Raw genomic sequence first — 20,503 nt, 5'->3', positions numbered from 1 at the left:
AAAAAAAAGAAAAAAAAAGAAAAAAAAACAGATCTTATTTAATGTGTTATTCTTTCAGTAAAAGCATGCATGCTGGAAACTAATTATCGAGATTAACAAGCTTTAAAATCCACCCTCAAAATCACCTGTGTATTTTATTCTCTTATAGGCAAATTAGTATCTTTGTTTTTCTCTAAGGTATTTTTTTCTGAATCTGTGCAAAAGAATGCATTTCTGTTTGAAAAAGCTGAGACTGTATATCTTGACTGACGTAACTGAGATCTCTTATTAGTGTTAACATTCAGTAATATTATTCTTCAGCTATTTTAGTTTATAGAATTACCATCTTGGCAAAACTAGTTTCCAAGTGATTAATTTTCTTTAAGATTTTAGAATTACATAGCATTTTTCATCCAGTGATGTCAAAACGCTAATAGATACTGAGTATGCCTCACAACACTGCTGTGAGGTAGGTGCACTGAAGTATGAAGTATTCCCCCCTCCCTTTTGCAGCTGGGGGAACTGAAGTCCAGGAAGGATCTCGTGACTTGCCCACAGCCAGGGAGCTAATGCAAGAGTCATGGTCAAAATCAAGAAATTCCAAGGTTTTTTCATCAGATTGACCAGTGGGCTATGTCACTTGGGCTACCCTTAAATAATGCAGTTTGTGAGATACGTATATTACCCTTCCACCAGAATAAGCAGAAACTATTCTGCCCTGTTTAGAACAAAGCAGAGAAATGGTCGAAGTTTCACCTTAGAACAAATTCGTAAAGACCTTCACATTTCCTACAGGAATGCTCACTGAGTTTTCAGTTTGCTTTACAAGAGCTTGACTGTACGTATTGGTTACGTTTTGATATTACTTGGCACAAAACCCTCTCTGTATTAGTACTGTGGAATTAATCCTCAAAACAGATTTAATTCACATCAAGTTATTTAGGATTTTAAATATTTCCACTAAGTATTCACACAAATCGATCTCTAAAGGAAACCTCACAAAAATAGAAATTGTTTCTTTTTTAAAAAAACAAAACAAAACCCAAACCTAAAACCACACAAACCATTATCCCTGTAAGTTTTCTCAGTGAATAATGCAAGTGAATTGCTTGTTTTGTCCTTATGCCCATGCATTCTTATACAGACATATAAACAGGATACTGTCTCGAGGTACTTTCAGCTCATCCCTGATGAGATACTACTTTGCAACAGGATCACCCTGCCCAAAGTTCCACCTGAAATGGGACAACCAAATATAACTCCTACATTTCTCCAAAGGTAAATAGCTGTTTCAGGAAGACAGGAAAGCGGGAATATTATATAGAGTGTTCTTCATACCTCATAATACCTTATGGCTAAAAAGTTTTACATTATAACAAATTTGTACAGTAGAAAACAGGACATAAAAAATATTTCCAGAAAGTGGCTTTAAAACTATTATAAATAGTAAGTTTGGCTAATCATTCAATTATGGATTTGGAGGACAATTTTAAGCATTCTTATCCTCCTTTATTCACAGTAAATTTAGTGTGCTTGCAGCCTAATGAATAGCGCATACACATGCAAAACCTGTTGTAGCAGAATTATATGACAAGAGAAGGATCTGTTAGTCACACAACCAAGCCAATTTTATCCTCTCCAAAAACCTCTTGGAATCCTTCCCGATGCTATGGGTCCCATTATGGCATTCCCTTTCTGTACAACCACACCCTCAAACAATTATTCACTTTTTTTTCCCACAAAATCGCAAAAAATGATTTTGCCTAAGCCCTGCCTGAGTGACGCTAACAAGTAGAAAAGTCCAAGAAAGCAGCAACACAAAACTCTCAGACTTTCTAAAACTGGGAAAACAATTATTGCCCTTCTTTTATGCTGTGGCTTGTTTAATCTCCCTTTGTCTTGTCATATAATAGGAATAATATTCCTGTCGTGGGTGAGTGCTTTTAATCAGTGGCCCCACAGTTATTTAACCTCTGCAAAATCCATTTATCACATATAGTCCTTGTGAATGTTATATCTTGCCTAAAGAATAGTACTTCATTTCACCTGACCATGATATAGGGTCTGTGTAAACAATCACCAGAACCTGCAACTGTGGTTCTGTTGTGAACACTATCAGTAATGTTTATACGTGTGTACGTATATATATGTAAGCTTACATATATATGTATGTATACAAATTCACCGTAGTCCTGTAAATACCTGTTGCATGTGTGTGCATACACAGGAGAAATGTTACATTCCGTTAATGGTAAGGCATACTGTTAGGTTATAGATAGGCAATATTGGCAATTATTTTAGTTTTTATCTTGATGTGTTGCTCTTGATCGTGTGCTGTCAGAGGATCTTTAAGGATGAGGGGGATGGGAAGAGGCCACTTGGAAGGTTTATTGCACACGGCGGCAGTAGTAGCCCAAAACTTTGCACTTCTCACACAGGTGCTGGGGATGTTCTTTGCTCTGGTCTGAAACGTCCAGGCCGTCCGGCTTTTCCAGGGGTCTCTGCAGAGAAGGATGGGAACAAGAGTTGATTCAAGGCTTTGTCACTGCTGTTAATCTTCACTACATGTGCTGAACATGCTTAACCAGCTTTCTCCTCACAAAAGTTACAAAAGTCCTGCTGTCCTGAGCAGAGAAAATGTTTTCAACTCTTTGCTTCATAGTGGCATGAAGTTGCCTCACAATCTTGAACGTTGTTCTTCATAAAGGTTCTGTTTACCTTGCTGTAGGTAAACTAATGAAAGCCTGAATGGGGAGTATGCTTATGTGGTTACGCAGCAATTTATTCCCTTGGCTCCAGTAACTGAGACATCCCGAAAGCATTAGCACTTCAAGCATGGGAATCCCACTGCCCAGAATGCCAGAAGGGTTAACAACAGTGCGATTAGCTGCTGCTACAGGAAAACTGTCTTACCTATGCACAGATATCACATAGGCTAGTGAAGTCTCAATCCCATATTTACGAGGCTGTATTTTTTTTTAAGTGGAGCAGCTGCAAAGCTATTAGTAAAAACAAAAACAAAAAACAACAAAGAACCAGAAACGCAACCTCTGTTGTGAACCTGACTGATAATTTGGATATACCGTTAAAGAACACTTGTGGAATCATATGGCTGGCAGTATATTTAACTAAAAAAGGGAACAAAGCTGCTTTGAGTTTAGTAATCCATGTGCTTTAATTTTCTATGACATACAAGAAGTTTTGCAATCACTTGGAAAATATTAAATATTGCAGTAGGGATATTGCTGTTTGGAAAATCTAATCAACAGAAGTGATAGAGCTGTGAGGTAGAACATAACACTGATGTGCACTGTTTGTTTTATACTAGCAAAATGCTGTAACATAATTTCTCAGCTTTCTTGGAATGTACCTGAAAAATGATTTAAATACTCAGTGCCTTACCAAGAAGACGGTGGAAGTTCTGTGGAACTATGGTAGAGACAGTGCATGATGTGAAATCTCAAATTAAGCCATAAGCTTCTCACTGTTCTTACAAGGATAGCAGACTACTGCTTATCTTCCTCGTAACAAAGAAAGGATGAAAAAAAATGTAAAATTATGGCCATTTATCTTTTATACCTTCCCTAAATACTACAGACCTGTCATCATCTTTAAAACCTTAAAGTATACCTGGTCCTCTAAGTTTCCTGGTCATTTATTTTTAAATTCTGCATGTCAAAGTCACCCATCTGAGTGCCAGTGAATAAGAAGTATTGAGCTTTCTGAAACCTTTTTTTTTTTTCTCTTATTGTTACTCTGTAAGAGCTGCTCACACCCTATGGAATGGAAGGGTTTCCCAGCATTCAGTGGTTACAGTCAGGCAAAATGTACTCTTTTCCTAAAAAAAACCGTCTGCAACTTCTTGCTATAATCAGTTGTATTGGATTATAAGTACAACACTTGTTCATTATGTTGCATAGCTAGTAGAAAGAATGTATGGGAGCAATTCAGTAGTGATTGCCAATGTCTTGTCACCAGTTCAGGATTCCTACCCACAGCACATTGCCAAAATTTTTCTCTGTCCTGGGCTAGAGTCTATATGACTTTCTGAGTTTAAATTTGTTTACAATTTAATTTCAGGTTGTTTTTTCTTGGAGAGAGGGTGCTTGAACCTGTATTGGTTGCATATGAGGAAGGAAGATTTTGGATCAGAACCGACAATCTCGATACTGAGACTGCAACTCAAGTGCTGCTGCATTCTGGGCTTCTGCCACAACAGAGACAAGTTGAATAAGCTTATTGGATCAGAAAAACTGCCTTTATCCCTCTTCTACAGCCTGTTCCACCAACATCTGCCCGTAAATTTTCTTCAACAGTTTGCATTAAATAAATCTCCCTCAAAGATGATGTCCAGGTTTAGGATCTCCAAGATTTAATTTATTCTCCACAATGTAGAATTTTAGAGCTTTGAAATGTTGCACTTAAAACAGTCTATTTGACTCAGCTCTGATTGCTTCTACATGCTAGCTGTGTTCTGATTTAAAGAGAAAAAAATACAGCAGTTATCATGTTTATTGATATAAGCCAGATTTTTTTAATACACATAGCCTTGGGAATCATTTTTCCTGGAAATAGTGCAAAGGACATTGGGAGTGTCTTGAAGCGCCAAGAGTTTTTTGGACTGTTTTCAGAAACAATAGCTCTCCGTGGTTTGCTTTCCCCCTGTGTTGATTGAGCTCAGCTTTTTGGCCCACGAAGCATTTCGATTTCAGAGATGTTATTGTTACCAGCGCGTTACGACATAGAGGCTGGGGAGAGAGGGGTTACAAGGCAGGAAACTGAGTTTCCAAGGGCCGGCTGGAAGGAACTGAGCTGGGCCCAAGCACTGCTTTTGCTGAGGGCTGAAGCCTCAAAATGGTGGTGGGCTTGCACAGTTTGTGCCTAAAATGAAGCACCAGTTTATTTCTGTGGGTTTCCTGTAAGGCAAAAATCCCTACAAGTGCTCTGAGAAGCAGCTGTTTTCCTCCCATTCTTAATGCTGATGTTCTAATCTTGCAGACTTGCAAACTTTAATGCTATGCTAAAAAGTCAGGACATTAGATAGCTAAAGGTCTGCTGGTGATGAAGTGAGATTTCATTGGCATAGGCAGCTGAGGCTGACTCAGGAGCACTCTCACCAGCTTTGGAGCATGGAAGCAGAAGGTGGAGAGTGCTGAAAAGTTGTGTGGCTGCACATCATGTGGTAATTTGGGGAGTTGTCTGAATGCTGCAGAAGATCCACCCAGCTGAAGAGGCTCTCTAATCCTCCAGCTCTGTGCTGCTGGGAGCCCAAGAGCAGGAAGGCTCAGTGCACTCAGCAGGCCTGGGAAAGAGGAGAGGCTGCTTGGCTGAAGGAACAGTGCCTTTCCTTAGAAAGAGGTGAAATGCAGCCTGTAAAAGAGCATAAAGTCCTGCTATATTTCTTTGGGAAAGGTATTATTTCTTCTGTTAAAGGGAGAGTTTAATGTTTTAGTTTTCTTTTTTTTAATGCAAGTAAACAGGATTTGATGGTCTACTTTCTGTAAATACTATGGGGAAGGGCATTTCTCAACATCTTGAGTTTTTTGCATCTTTTTCTCTAGCATTCTTTGGTAGTTGATGGCTGGAAATGACCTTATGCAGCTTCATCAGGAAGGCATTTGATGGCAGTGACTAAAGCCATTGCCCAAGGTGAATAAAACTGAACTAAATTTAAATTGATACAGCAATTCCTGTCCTGCAAACTAACCTTAGACTGTGAAGTATTACTTCCCCAGTCTACATGTACTGATCAAACTCTGTATTGCATAAATCCTTTTTTCAAAATAACGAACAAAACATACTCAAAATGACTCATATATATAATGTCTTAGATGTTAGTGGAAATGTCACAAGGACATCCTTAGAGAAATTATTCTTAGTGGAAGCAGAATGGGTGCTTATATTTCTATTTAGAAGTTTGAATTTATTTTTTTCCACTTTGGAGTGGAACAATTTGATTGTACCACTGGTAGATAAACCATATTTAAATGCAAGAAAACAAACATAAGTATATTTCTGGACTCATTACATCAGGCCTTAATGGGGCAAATGAGATGCATAGGTGACAAGTTAGATATGTGTGTAAAACTTGATTCTACAGCTAGAGGTGGCAGGATACTGATAAAGGGCAAGAGTCTTAGGTGCATTAGCTCCTGTGCTTTTCTCTAGGCACAGGCACTCTCAAGAATTTGTACATTGTTAGTATAATAAAAGATTACATGCTGGGGAAAAGAATTAAATGCAACATGTATTCTTGAGCGGCAGAGCTCCGCTCTCCTGCCTGTATGGCATGAACAAGGCCTTCAGTTGTGGCTGTGAAACAAAAAGATTGTGATGAGAAGGCTGGAGATCCATGGCATGAAGATGTGAGAGCAGGCAGCCTCTGTTAGCAGCATGCCTCTGGAACAGGCCAGCTAGGAATGAAAGAGAGCCACCCGAGATGAACAGCAGAAATCTCTCTCAGGTTCAGAGAAGCAGCAGTCTGGGATGACCTGTTTTCCAACTGCTGGGGCGCACAAGGGTGGAAATGCAATGATTCTCCTCCAACTGCTGGGGAGGGATTAAATCCGAATAGGAGAGAGAATACTTGCAGGCCTCAATCTGCTCACTAGTGTGTTGGGCTTCAGAGTGATCAGAGCCATTCCTCCCCAAGCTGAGGGAAGAGAAACTGCACCTGGACAGGGGAATTATGATGGAATCAGTGCACTGCCTGTGGAAGTAATAGCTTGGATAACATGAAGAATGTATTTACATACCAAATTATTTTCAGTCTGGCGATAAATTCCTGACAGCTGGAAGTAAGTCATGTCCAAGAGGACAAGTCAGTCACCAGATGGCTGGTTCTACACCAGTGCAACAGCTGTCATCACAAACAGCCCTAGAGTCAGCCACGAAGTCAGAGGAGAAGCCTTGATAAGAGGCCAGCCAGGAAGCAGGCACAGATGCTGCTGCTAGAGCAGTCAGGGGAAGAAAATGAAAATTCAGAGCTTGGCGTCTGGGCTGTTACAATGCCAAGAATACTGGTGAAAGGCTAAAATGACTGGCTCCACACTGGAGCAGTATAAGGAAGAGCACAAACAACTATATGGAATCCAAATTTCATAAAATAATAAGAGGTAGAATTAAGTTCCATCTGAGGCTTTTTTGTTTTGTTTTGTTTTCTTTTGTTTAGAGTAGATAATGTGACTAGGCAGGAAACCTCTTTCGAAAGAGCAATCCAGCAACTTGGTCTGGGCAGTTCTTTGCTCTCCTGTTTCTCAGCAACACTTGAACTCAAGGCCTCAAGGTCTTGGGAATTCCTGTAAGTATTTCCACAAGGAACTTAGTCATGAAGACAAAAATGCATGCAGTTTTCTTGGAACAGCTGAAGCAGTTTTGCAGCTCAGGTATGAAAGCCATCTGATTTTTCCACTCTGAGTTAGTTGGTATCAAGGCAGCAGACTTGCCGATCAGGTTCTTGTGTTACTACTTGTTATGCATGCTGTGCCATCCCTCTCAAACATGAAGATTTAGAACTGTGTTTGTAGAGCACTCCGAAGTATATACACAGCTGTAAAATTGCTGAGAAGACTTTTCCTGCTGCAGAGGGATTAAAAGTTCATTCTCACAGATAGGGTATGTGGAATAAAAGAACAGAGCTGAAGAGACTTTTCTTGTGGGGAATTGGCACAGAATCTTTTCACTCCCGGAAAAAGCCTCCAGGAACAAAGAGCAGGTGGAAAGGATGTGTTGAAGCTCTCTTCTCCAGGGATGTCTAGTGAAAGGTATGTATAGGTAATCAAGATTTTAGCATAACTGTAGAAGCCATTCACAGATACAGCATATGTTCTTGAATGACTACCCCAGAGCTGTCCAGTGAAGATTCTTGTTTGCAGTACTCTGATACTATTGCTTGAGCCAGTTCACTGGAACTTAGGCTCAAACCATGCCTTGTGAATACAACGCAATCAAGCCCTACAGTACTCAGAAGTCCACGGATGGAGTAAAGCATCTGACTAAGATGAAATAAAGAGATGAAGATGATGGCTAGTAAAAAGGACAAGCCTGTGAATTGATTGAACTTCTAATTCACAACAGCATATAATCAAGCAATCATTAATATAAAAATTTCAAATTTTTTTTCCTAAATTGGATAAAAGCATCCTAATCTCCAGTATTCGGGGTGGGCATTAAAAAAAAAAACAACACGTGGTGGCCCATGTTGTTAAGCTTCAGCTACTGAATAAATTCTAGAGGTACTGGTCTACTGGATAAGAGAGTGGGGGAACTTACAGGCTGGAGGATGAGGAAGTATCCTTGGAGATGGTTGCTGTGGCTTATCCTAGATCCATACTTTCCTGTGGGCACTCTCTACTGCCTAGGATGGTGTGTGAAATGGAGGATGTGGATCTGACCAGATCTGCGTGCCAGCTCTTTCACGCAATATACTTGTATGGGAATGGAGATGCTGTAATATGCATACAGTGGTAGCTGTATTTTTAGAAATGGTCTGGACTGTTTGTAGTTAGGTAATTTTTGTAATTCTGAAGGCTCTTGTAGCTCAGCATAAGGTTAGTTAATGTTGAGGAAATAACAATGATTAGCATCTATCTGCCAACAAAATGACCCTCTTCTAATATTGTGAAGATAGTATTGTGACTTAACAGATGGAGGAAGGAAAAAAAGTTGTTTACCAAATGGTAGAGTAAGGAGTAAGAAAAAGATGCTGAGTTAAAATACATTGCAGAGGGGGTGTATTGACCAGATTGTTTTGGAGAAGAAATAATTTAATCTGCTAGAAGTAATATGGTCTGAAGTAGAATGGAGGTTAAATTTCTGACTGGCCAGTTCATCTGGATTTTGGTAATTCAAATTAAAAATATATATATACTAATATCATGTAATGTGGTAACTGCAGTGAAAGAACAGACATTACAAAACAGCAGTATCAATTTATTTCTTGAATGGAGATTTATCTGTACAGGTACTGAGTGTAAAAACAGCTTCTAGAGAGAGACAGTGTCTTTATTATATTAAGCTGAAAAAGATGTTCATTGGAAGATCCAGACAAGTGGAAGTACTGTCTAAGCCCTTATAATGAAGTTATTAGGAGCACAGAATTAACTAAGAACTTCCATTGATGCACTGAGAGGGGAAAAAAAATGTTTGTTTAGAAATGCATAGGAACTCTGTTCATGAACGAGAACTCTCCTTTGGTATATGTCAACAGAATAATGAAAATGAAGGAAAAGCAAGAAATGTAAACAGAAAATGATAAAGGAGTGTAGGTAGTTCTAATAGTTTATTATAATACAACTAAATCTTACATCCACAGTATGTGTCTATGCTTTAACCTTCAAACTCAAAACACTGGACTTTTTAATTAGAACAATCAATCACTATGCTTTTATAAAATACATAGCATTACCATAAAAATATTGCTGAGTACAGCGCATTTTTAAAAAGCTGCAGAACAGCAACCCATAGACATGTATTAAGATATGTTTAAAGTTTGATGTGGGGCTGGATGCTTAGGGCTGGATCCTTTGCTGCTAGCTCTGTGCATGAACTGATGTTTTCTTTACTGTCTGGCTATAGTTGATATGTTGAATTAGAAATACAAGGCACTGGAAGAATGAAAAAGAATAGAAAGAATAGCAATAGTAAAACTGAGATATAGAATCAGACAGAGATAAGGCAAGATGAGAAACAACAGAATGAGAAATCTCTCAACTTGAGGTTGTAAGTTTGGATTTTGGGGAAAAAGCACTATTGACTGGCTGCAGGTTCTTTGCGTCTGGAAGCTTAGCTGAAATGCATAGTCCAGACTTGAAGATCTCACCTAACACCACCGACTACTAATGAGACATGGACACATGGATTGGTAAAAAGAGTAAAGGCTTTTCACATCCCAGATTATGGTCTTATGGGATGATGTGGAAACACAGTGATGGAGGTCAGCTGTGTAAACCTGCATTGCACATGCTGTGATTGTTCATTTACGTGGTGCTAAGGAAAAAGCACTGTGGACTGCAGCCCTTCCACACAGTCTTTGATGTCTGTGCTATGCAGTTCACAGACTCCTCTAGCCCATGAGGGGCAGCTCTCCCCAAGGGACTGCTTGCAACCTCCTTTACTACACAGCATTTTTACTCCCCAGTATATAATGCCTTTTGTGGATGGAATACTTCCTGAGCAAGTTCTTGTGACTCTTTGAACACTAACAAAAATGATGGAGGTTATTTAGAAGAACAAAGTAAATATTTATAAACTTGTGTTATAAATCAGTGTTCTTGTAATTCCTCTCACCATCAAGACTCTACTTCTTTATGTGTAATAAATGCTCAGCCTGGATTTTGGTGCAGTTGTCTAAGAAAACTGTCTAAGCAGGAGCAAGGATCAGAGACTTCTGAAGCTTTGAACTAGTGTCTCATCAGTTAATTTATTTTTCTAAAGATAACCTCTTGTTTTCAGATTTGGAATCAGAGTGGTGTTAACCTAGAGATGGAGGGGGATTAGGGTTAGGGTTACATCATCTGAACTGTCCAGCAGAAACAGTGATATTCACTGACTTGGCCATTAGTTCATCCTACTGTGGAAATAGTCCCGTGTTATTTAAATGAACAAATAACCCCACAGAAAACTATCATCTCGAGTGAATTAAGTGGGTCAAGTCTAAGGCACGTCCTCTGCCACAAACATGTCAGATTTCAAAAACTCTAATTTATATTGCTTCAAGTTATTAGGTAGTATAAATTGATAATTTAGCTGAATATGGGAACGCAGAATTACCATAGAAACCGAGCCAAAACTTGCCCTTAGAATTAGATGAATATGCACATGTATAAAAGGAAGAAATAGAGTTGATTAAATTTTCCTGGTTGGAATAATGTTAATAAGCTTGTTTCTATCTCCATTGCTGCTTGTTGTAATGAATTTCAGTACTTCTATCTTTTCATCATAATAAAATCACAATATTATTTAGGATTATTTTTTTACTAACATGCTTCCTCTCCCCAGAATCATATGAAATGGTATGAAGTGTTCCTTATGAGCCCATGGAAAGTTTAGCCAGCACTTAGCTGGCTAATGAGACACCTAAGGCTCCCAATGGAATTTCCTTTTCACCTATTGCAAGTACTCCCAAATAATCCATCTGTGATTTGAGCCCGGGTTATGAGTGGGCAGCAGGTAACTTGACCCATGCAGAGCTCTATTTATTGCTGAGATTCAGCTAGGATAAACTGCATCTGAAGCAAATTACACCTCCCAAACTCTTAAAATAATTCCCAATTATTTCATCCGTAACAATTTACAGCAATATAGCAAAATCATACTTAAATTTTTCTGTAATGCTTCTTGCATTTACTCAGTATCAGCCATCTTGAAGAAAAGTGCTATGTGGGCTTAAGACATGCACTCACAGATGCCTCCCTTTTGACTGTGCTGAAATTGGCAGCATTAAATCCTAGGTGTTGCTCCAATAGTAGTTGAAGTTGTAAAATCATTTCCTAGAAGTGAGCCTGCAATTGTATTTTTCCGGTTATGCGAAGCAAGCTTTCACAGAATTACAGAATTGTAGGGATTGGAAGGGACCTCCAAAGATCATCTAGTCCAACTCCCCTACAAAGCAGGCCCCCTAGTGCAGGTTGCACAGGGAGGCGTCCGGGAAGATCTTGAGTATCTCAGAGAAGGAGAATCCACAACCCTCCTGAGCAGCCTTGTTCCAGTGCTTACTGTGAAGAAATTCCTTCACATATTGGTGCAGAACTTCCTATGCTCCAGTTTATGATCATTTCCCCTCATCCTGTCCCCACAGACTGTTGGAAAGAAGTTGGCCATGTCTGTTTGACTCTCACACTTAAGATATTTATAAACATTAATAAGATCACCTCTCAGTCTTCTTTTCTCAAGGTTGAACAGACCCAGTTTGCTCAACCTTTCCTCGTAGGGGAGGAGCTCTATATACTTTCTAGTATATATTGGCTAATTTTTATTTTTATTTTTTTGGTGGAGTTGCTAATAATTACTTTCTGCATGAAAATCCAACTTCAACAAAATCAGTCTGTAGCCTGGTTTGTCAGCAAAATGAGGAGTATGAGCTTAGTTGTTCTGAGCAATTGATCTGTCTCTCATTAACTACCACTGTATTAGATGATGGTTTGCAACCACTTCTGACAGGATACAAACAAGAACTGAGTCAGTCTTCCCATTGTAAGTTGCAAATACAGGGGCTGGAAATGCAGGAGATGCAACTGCACTCCACAGGGGGCAGGAATAAGGGCTATGGCTAGCAGCATTGCAGATATGGATTTCTTATTAGAGCTACTACTTACACTTGACTGTTTCAGCTTATTAAGAGACTTTCTCTTGAAGTTCCTAGCCTGGGCACCACCAAGTACTATGGAAAACAAGAAATGCCTTTTTATACAGGCTGTCTTGCTTTACTGTTTAAGTTATTCAGTAAGTAGGGGTCCTCTTAGTATTTCTTCTATTTTATCACTAGTACTACATATTTACAAATATGTATCTCCCTATCCAAGTCCAATCTTATTTAAATGGATGAACAAAAAAACTATACTTTGGAAACAACTTCACTGACACCAGTGCAACGAAGCAGCTAATTGGTGTAAATATGAAGAGAGTCAGAAGTATCAGGAGGCCCATTGCTACTGCTGAACTTGTTTTCTCTATTATCTAATGGCTCCATCTCAGGTTATATGGTCCCAAAGTCTGTTTTTATAATAAAGATAAGTAAAGACTTTGTTTTGGAGGTATTTTTACTGAAAGAGTATTCAAATTTTGAGAAACTGGAAGCAGTTCACTTCCCCAGGACTCTGAGAACAGCAGCTCATTTGTGAAAGGTCATGTTTTCTTTTTTATTATTATTTTAATTTTATTTTGTGGCATGCTGTAGACTATGGCAAGTCCTGTTTAGGTCATAGCCATGCTTCACAAATTCAAGAGAGTTCCAAGTCCCAATACTGTATGCCACCAGGTTGGTTCTTCTCCTACCTGTTTGTGAGGATAAACGTTAATGTGGCACTTGATGCACTCTTGTCCCATGTTAGCCCAGGAGTTTCCGCTCATCCATTTTCTCTTGCATTTGGGGCACTTATATTCACCGAAGCAGCGTTTCTTGCCCTGGTACGGGGTCAGGCCTTCTCCCTTGGGACGAGCCTAAAGAAAACAAAAAAAAGAGTAGCAATGAGTGATCAATGCACTTTAATGAAAGAGCAGAAAAACAAGGTCTTTGTACAGGAAACTGTGAGAAAAAGATACTGGAGACAGGCATCATGAAGGTCATATTTTAATGAATAGTTTGTATATTGAAGCTCAAGTTTAAGTTCAAAGAGGTACTTCTGAGAAGTATACAAAAATTCAAGAATGCTTGCAACGCTTCTGGCACTGAACTCAGCATTTAGAAATTTTTTGTGCACATTTGCAATGAATATCTTTATTGTGAATTTCTTTATAACCAAATTATATATTGAATAAGTATTGTTATGATTATACATAGCATCTGGAGAAGTAGCTTAGTAGGCTTTTGTGGCTAGGTCCTTATCTTCCCCAAGGGAAGCTTTCAGTAAGAAAGCTCTGCAAGTAAGAATTACACGGCCTTAAATATTGAAATGCAGGTGATACACTAGTGTGAGGGTACGCACTGCTATGTGTGACAGTCAAACTGAGGTTAAGTATGAAGGAAAGATAAGATTTTGATCAAAGGAAATCATTAATTTCATGAACTTCATTAGGATTTCTGCTCACTGTAAACAATGTTTCACTGATCTTCTGTTTTGAAGGAAACAGGAAAGGATTCCCAAATGTAATGAATTGCCATGATGTCGAAATATTAAGTATTGCCTAAAGAAAGCCTGCTTACCCAGAGAAGCTATTAGAGTTGGCAAGGACCTTATGTAAATAGCTTTTTTTTTTTTTTAAACAATCAGATTATGTTGTTTGCAACAGAAATATGGCAATATACAGAATAACGCTAATACTTTAAGGTGATGATGAGTATTGCATACAGCTGTCCTGAGAAGAGCTGTATGCATGAAGCTCCTTTCCCAGAGACTCTAGCAGATGTTGAAATGCTGCCTGCATATTCACTCTATTTTGTTTTATGTTGTCTAGAGGGAGAGACTTCCCCTTTGCTATGGCAGGATGGTACGATCACCTACAAAGGATGCTTTGTTATTTGTTCATATGTCATGCTGCTGGGGCTTTTTTTTTTTTTTTTTAAGTTCCCAGATTAAGTTTACAAAAGTTAAATGGCCCATCGTGCTGGGAAAGGGGTTGTTTTGTTCTGGGAGCTTGTATGATTTCTCAGTGTGTAGGTCCAAATTGCTTTCTATGTGAAAACACTGGTTGGAAAAGCAGGTGGTTGGCAGAAGACCTGAGCTTGGCAGGCACAGTGGGACTCCAGCTCCCATGGCTGGTGGTGTTCACTGCACTACCTCCGATGATGCGCGTGGGAACAGAGCATCAAGCACTGAATTCTGCACCCTGGCAGATGGGAGACAAGCAGGGGGCATCCGAAACCTTCTCTAGCATGCTGGCCCTATTTTTATTTTTATTTTTCAGTGTCAGTGAACAACATTTTCTGCTTTTTTTTTTGTGTGTGTGTGTGTGTGTGTGTGTGTGTGTGTGTGTGTGTGTGCGCTTATTCCTCAGCATAGTTACTCTTCAAAAAATCAGATGTGGTAGCACAAAAAGACAAATGCTTCTAATAGTTTTTCATGACTTGATGTGCTGCTGTAAGTGTTCTGGCTCATAGTGAAGATGAAGCTGATGCTAAGACATGCATTTACACTGCACAAAAAAGTGCTCAGTATAATGGGAAACATTTGGACTTTCATGCCTAAATGAGTGCTGGCAGGCACCCAGAGTTTAATCCTCCAATCCATGGTGTTCCTTGATAAAGATGGAGATTGCAATTGAATGTAGGGCAGGAAAATGTCAATTTATGGAGCCGTCCTGATTCAGGACACTTAATTTGGCACTGCCTCTGAGGAATTTGTTGCACAGCTCAAGTCAGTGTAAGAAGGAGCCACATGCTCTCTTCATTTACAAGTTCTCATGGAACTGAATAGGAGCCCTGTGTACAGAGAGCTCCCATGATTGTGAGATGTTTCCCCTCCTCCTGAGGTGTCATGGATTTCTTTGTTTGTAGTTTTGACTGAGGCTATGCTATTGAACAGTGGAAGAGAGTTCTTTCCAATTCTCAGTTTCAGCGACACAGTACTTAAACTCTTCCTCTGGTCATAGCTGGGAAGGCAGCTTCATTACCCCTACTAAGCAGCAGTCCTTTCAGAAAAAGTACAGGTCACTGAACATGTTATTTCCAAAAGCAATAGCATAGACTTTGGAGACAGAGCATGTCTGAGAAGTCCTACGCATGTTTATAAACAGTATTAGAACATAAAACTCCCACTGCAGTATGCTGTGCCAACCATAAACAGTGTTAAAACATCAGATTCCCCAGGCAATATGTTAGCTAGCCACACTCTGCAGGCAGAGCAGCTCTGAGAAGGCTGCCTGGAGCAGGATGAAGAGGACAGGTTTCTGCAGCTGAGGCAGCTGGCTGCAGAGGCAGAACAGAGATGCTGTGCCCTCCCAAACTCATTGCAGGGCACTGGAGGTGCTTGTCTGCGACGTTCTCTATGTATATAGCTAGGGACCAGCATTGAAGGCTTGCCAGATTAGAAGTCACATCTCTGACTTGCTCAGTCAGTGGGAAGCAGAACCAGGAAAAGAAGGCAGGAGAGGGAGCTCCAGAGGTAATTTCCTGTTGTAATTGCTTACCTAAACTTCTGATTTATTTTTACTTTAACTTGGGTGCTGTCACACCTTCCTCCTCATTCAGTGACTTTAATTAGTTTGCTGGCAAACTACAACCTTCTCTGTAGGTGTTTCACTATTCAGTTTTATGGATGTTTATACTTCACCCTAACAGATTTTATTTTCTTTCTCATATCCTCAGTTTCCCAGACTATGCCTGACAGGGAATTTGGTTTCTCAAACAAACAAACTCATTTTCTCTATCAAGAAATGTCATTTGGAATCACTGAAAGCAGTGAAAGCAACTCTCCAGCTCCCTTCACCCTTCAGGTCCAAACAAAAGAGATGTGACACTTTCTGGTGAAAGGCCCTCTGTCCACAGCAGCCAGAAAAATGGAAGGGTCTTGTCCTTAGGCTCATTAGATAGAGATGCATTGCCTCAATCTTTCAGACAGAAGGCTATAACAAATGATAGCATCTTTGCAGCTTTACCTAAGCATGTATCTGAAAGTTGGTGCATGAGCGTGCCTCAATGAGATTTAACGTATGTATAAAGCCAGCGATTTTTTTTTCCTTTGTGGCACAGCAGTGAACATTACTTCAATGTTCCATCTTTTACTGACACCCAACTACCTCTATTTTTCATCTTCCTCCTTTCTTAAGCCAAAACCACAAATTGGCTATAATAAGATTTTAAAACTGTTAAAGTTGAGCCTTTCTGTTGGTAACTGGCCAGCTGAGCTCTCACAAATAACCTATTGGATTGTGTATCTCATGGAGTAATCTGCCAAATCACTTGGCAGTGATGGCCATAATAAAGGACTCTGCTTTCTCCAGACAGTTCTCTCCAAGTATCAGTTTGCAGAGTCAGCAACAAAACAAAACAAAATCTCCATATGTCCAGCTTAGAACTAGACTGATTATAAACAACAGCTTGCAGAGATTTCCTTCGAAGTGAAATGGAGAGGTTTGTTTAATACTCTTCTTCCCTATATCATCCCCTGGGTTTGTGTCGCACAGCTGAAAGATGTACAACGCAGGAGGACGATGAAGTCAGCATGACCCTGGTAGGTGGGTCCCCTTCCTAGAAGAACATTGTAAGTATCTGCTTATAAGGATGCTTCAACAGAGCAGAAAAGCAAGAACAGAAAACAATAGCTTGATGCACTGCCTTCTCCCAAGTGATTTGCAGGAGTGAGAGGGCTGAGTTGTATTTTGAAATATGAGCTTTCTGACAATTTTAAGTCAACAAAACTAGAAGACAGCATTACTAAAATACTTCTAGACGCTCATATTTTACATTGTTCTGCCAACAATGCTGGGAAACATAAAATCGTTATGGTAAAGGATACCCCAAATGCTCAGTCATAAAATGAAAGCATTATGACTGATTTGACATACGGAGTGTCCTGGCCCTCTGCTCCTGTAGAGCATTGGAAAAGTCACTTCAGTACTTTGGCCTTATTCATGTTTGTGTAGGAATGTGTAGGCTTTGTAAGGAATGAAGATACATTTGATTACCTATGGAAGTCTTCAGCAGAAGTAATGCCAAAATGACACAAAATTAATCTGTCTAATGAATGATCAGCATTATTTCTTTGTCTTTACTGACCTTTGCAATAATTCAAATTTGAAATTCAGCATGAAACCTGGACTGATGCAGAGACTGTGTGTTTAGGAAATGAGTTCTGATATAGCTGCTCTTATTTTGCTTGCTGCCTGTAATCCATTTTGCTGTATGATATTGCTGATGTGCGGCACTGGAGACTTCTGAGGTATTCAATTGTTGTAGCTACATCTTCAATTAGTATGCACTAATATAGGAACAGGATTTGGGGATACAGGAACAAAATTAATTCTTTGTTTCAACCTTCTTGTCCCTGGTATAATTTGGGCATTATTGATATGATGAGAACTGGCAGGTTAAAGGGGGACTCTTCATTACAGCGTTACTATTAAAAGCTTTTATTCAATTAACTGAACAGTAGCTTTTATGGAGTTGCTAGATATAACAGATATCCAAACTAAGGATTTATGACAAACAAAACCGTATCTGAGCAAGACATGAATGAAAAATAAACTTGCAAACTTGTTTGTGTAACATAACAGAGGAGGTTAGTGTGTATTTTGCCTAGGATTTTCCTAGGGGCTTAGACATGTCGCAAGGCCTGGGGTTACATTGTGTTCTGGCTGGGAGGCTGTTATATGGCTGCTGCCATCACTGGAAGAATCAGTTATTTATACCACTGCATTCATAGAAACAGGCACTTTCTTTGCTGCAGTCAGAGTTTACCTGTTGTTATCACTAATCTGAAATCTCCTCTTGTGTGCACATCAGTTTTGCTCTTAAAATCCAATCAAGGCAGGAGGTGGCTTTGTACTGAGGTTTCTTATAATAAAACAATTACAGTCAGTCATCTGATAAAATTAGTAGGATTTTTTTGTCACTCCTTGTCTAGGGCAGTATGCTTACTATCTCCTTCCTGCTCACTGTCAGTGTGCTGAGCTGGGGAAAAGCGGATGATGAGCTGCTGATGCCTGACCTAAAGAAACACAAAATTAGAAAGACCAGACTGTTCAGGCTATGTGTTTGCCTGTTTGTTGCTCCAAGGGTCACCAAATACTGTGCTCTTGCTAGTGGTCTATTCTGTCACTTTCGTAGAAAATATTTTCACAGCTTACTGTGTATACTCAACATTTCTCCTTTCTTTATTTCATCTGCATACCTGTATCTCTATTAAGCATAATCTCCGTCCTCTGCTTTTTAGGTTCTGGTACATTCTAGAATCATTTAGACTCCTCACATACCTAACACCTTCTCCTCTCCAGACTGTGTCTCCGCCAGCTGAGAAAGACATATTTAGCTATTTTGATCATCTTTTCTGGCAATATTCCCTCTTCATTAATGGTGTTTTTCTAGGATGTAGTTCCATGCAGTCAGTGTCTTTCTGTCAGGGTGAAGTTCAGAATGAAGTGCAGTTCTCCAGGAATAGAGCATTAAAAGACACAAGTTTGTATAGCGCACAGACAAAAATAATATTCATTTTTATTTGACTTGAACAAGTATCCTACTACAAACATTTTCATCCTCTAAGCCTTACTTTTTGGGGGAAACATTTAGGAGTATATTGATTAAGCTGTGTTGATGAACTTTTCACATGTATATTTTGAAATGGCAGGAGACCGATTTTATGTTTGTCATTTTCATATATGAGTATGTGTCTTCTGGTAGCTTTGGAAAATCAGTGTTGTCAATATATCACCAACTTTGACCTCATTCCCACAATGATAATACAAGGGTAGTATTTGGCACTATGTGTTACTAATAACACACACATTAATGATTAAAGCAATAGGCGTGATTGTCATGGACATGCCAATCAACATTTAAAAATCCAAGAAGCCAGCTTGGCAAACGTTTAAATCAAAATCCGGTCATGCAGATTTTTGAGAATATTAGCCATGCTTTTGGACAAATCCTTTCTTCTGTTACAAAATTGAGCTGATTATTGGAACCATCCTTGGGCTGAAGATGCATAATACTTTTTTCTTTATGTCACTTTGAAGCGCAATACCAGCAGAACTGCCAAAAAATAGTTACTTATCTGATCTGTCAATTACCAAACATCTGAGGACATGATAATGTGGATTTCAGTCATGTACTCACTGTGTGCCTCAGCACTTCCTTGGTGGGGTGGAGAAGACATCTTAAAGTTCCCCAACTCTCTGCACTTTTTGCGACGTCATGTAATCACTTTGTATGTAGGCTGCTCTGGAAGTAATGCCTCCTATTTATTTCCATGGAAGTACAACAGATACAAAGAGCACAGTAACACTTTTTGATAGAACAAATTCTCAGCTACAAAATACTATTTTTCAGCATAGTCACTATCATTAGCTAAGCATTTTATGCCAGAAATGAACAAGAGTCTCCATGTCACGCTCAGAAAAATATGTACCAGCAGAGATGACCCACTGTCACTGTTGCCACTGCTGAAATGCACCACCCACCACCTTGCTGTTCTCACATCCACTATTCAGCAAGCACAATGTATGTCAATAGGTGCCATTTTTTTCTGCATGGAGGAATTCAGTAACACAGCTTTGCTTCATACGCACTTCCATGTCAGATGCCATTCTATCACACTGCCCCTCTGCTGTCACATGGCAATAAAATGTAATGGAATATTGATGGGGAGGTTCAGCCTCTACTACCATATCACTGAGATCTGCCTCTGATACTGTGGGCCAACATCATAAAATAGAAGGCATTATCTTTGGAGCAGCCCTTGTACTACATATGGTACTGGAGCATATCTAGGTGCTTCTATAACATAATATGCAAACAGTACAATACTTTTGCTCAATTTTTTTAATAGAAGAACTTTAGGGTTCATAGTTATTGCACATAAATGTCACATCTTGATGAATCCTCTTTGTGGAGTCTTAAAAAATAAATCTCCCATTGCATTCATAATTCTAACTTACTACAGAATTTTCTTGCTAAATATTCACATGAATTTTATATGCTTTAGAATTTGAAACTCAGCTGTATAATGTATTATATACAGAGGAACAGGCAATTGTGATGTGTCCAATGTATTTGGTAAAGTTTAAGAGCTGTGGATCTCAACTAACCCTACTCCAGTCTTCCACTGAGGAAGGCTGCAAGTAATTATCACTGTTAACAGTACTTCCAGGACTTATTTTACCTGTGCATGCTACTCTTTGCTTGTTAAATTACCGTGAAAGATCTCTAAAACTA

General features: G+C 39.3%; 1 protein-coding gene and 1 long non-coding RNA gene across 2 annotated transcripts in view; one reads left to right on the top strand and one right to left on the bottom strand.

Moving 5' to 3' along the window:
- LOC116216174 overlaps positions 1–4,146 on the top strand; it is a 16,943-nt gene extending 12,797 nt beyond the window's left edge. Inside the window, exon 3 of the long non-coding RNA XR_794287.3 lies at positions 4,060–4,146. This is a non-coding gene — a long non-coding RNA (uncharacterized LOC116216174). The remainder of the gene's footprint in view (positions 1–4,059) is intronic.
- Positions 7–20,503, bottom strand: part of ZCCHC24 (zinc finger CCHC-type containing 24) — a 103,637-nt gene continuing 83,140 nt past the window's right edge. Inside the window, exons 3-4 of the mRNA XM_010714330.3 lie at positions 12,973–13,137; positions 7–2,480 (exon numbers count right to left, since the gene is read on the bottom strand). Of these exons, the coding sequence (XP_010712632.1) occupies positions 2,367–2,480; positions 12,973–13,137 (279 nt within the window). The 3' untranslated portion in view covers positions 7–2,366. The remainder of the gene's footprint in view (positions 2,481–12,972; positions 13,138–20,503) is intronic.

The sequence above is a fragment of the Meleagris gallopavo genome, chromosome 8 (genome assembly GCF_000146605.3).
Source record: "Meleagris gallopavo isolate NT-WF06-2002-E0010 breed Aviagen turkey brand Nicholas breeding stock chromosome 8, Turkey_5.1, whole genome shotgun sequence".
NCBI lineage: Eukaryota > Metazoa > Chordata > Aves > Galliformes > Phasianidae > Meleagris > Meleagris gallopavo.
The sequence above is the reverse complement of the archived record's forward strand: the minus strand, read 5'-3'. Positions and strand labels throughout refer to the sequence as shown.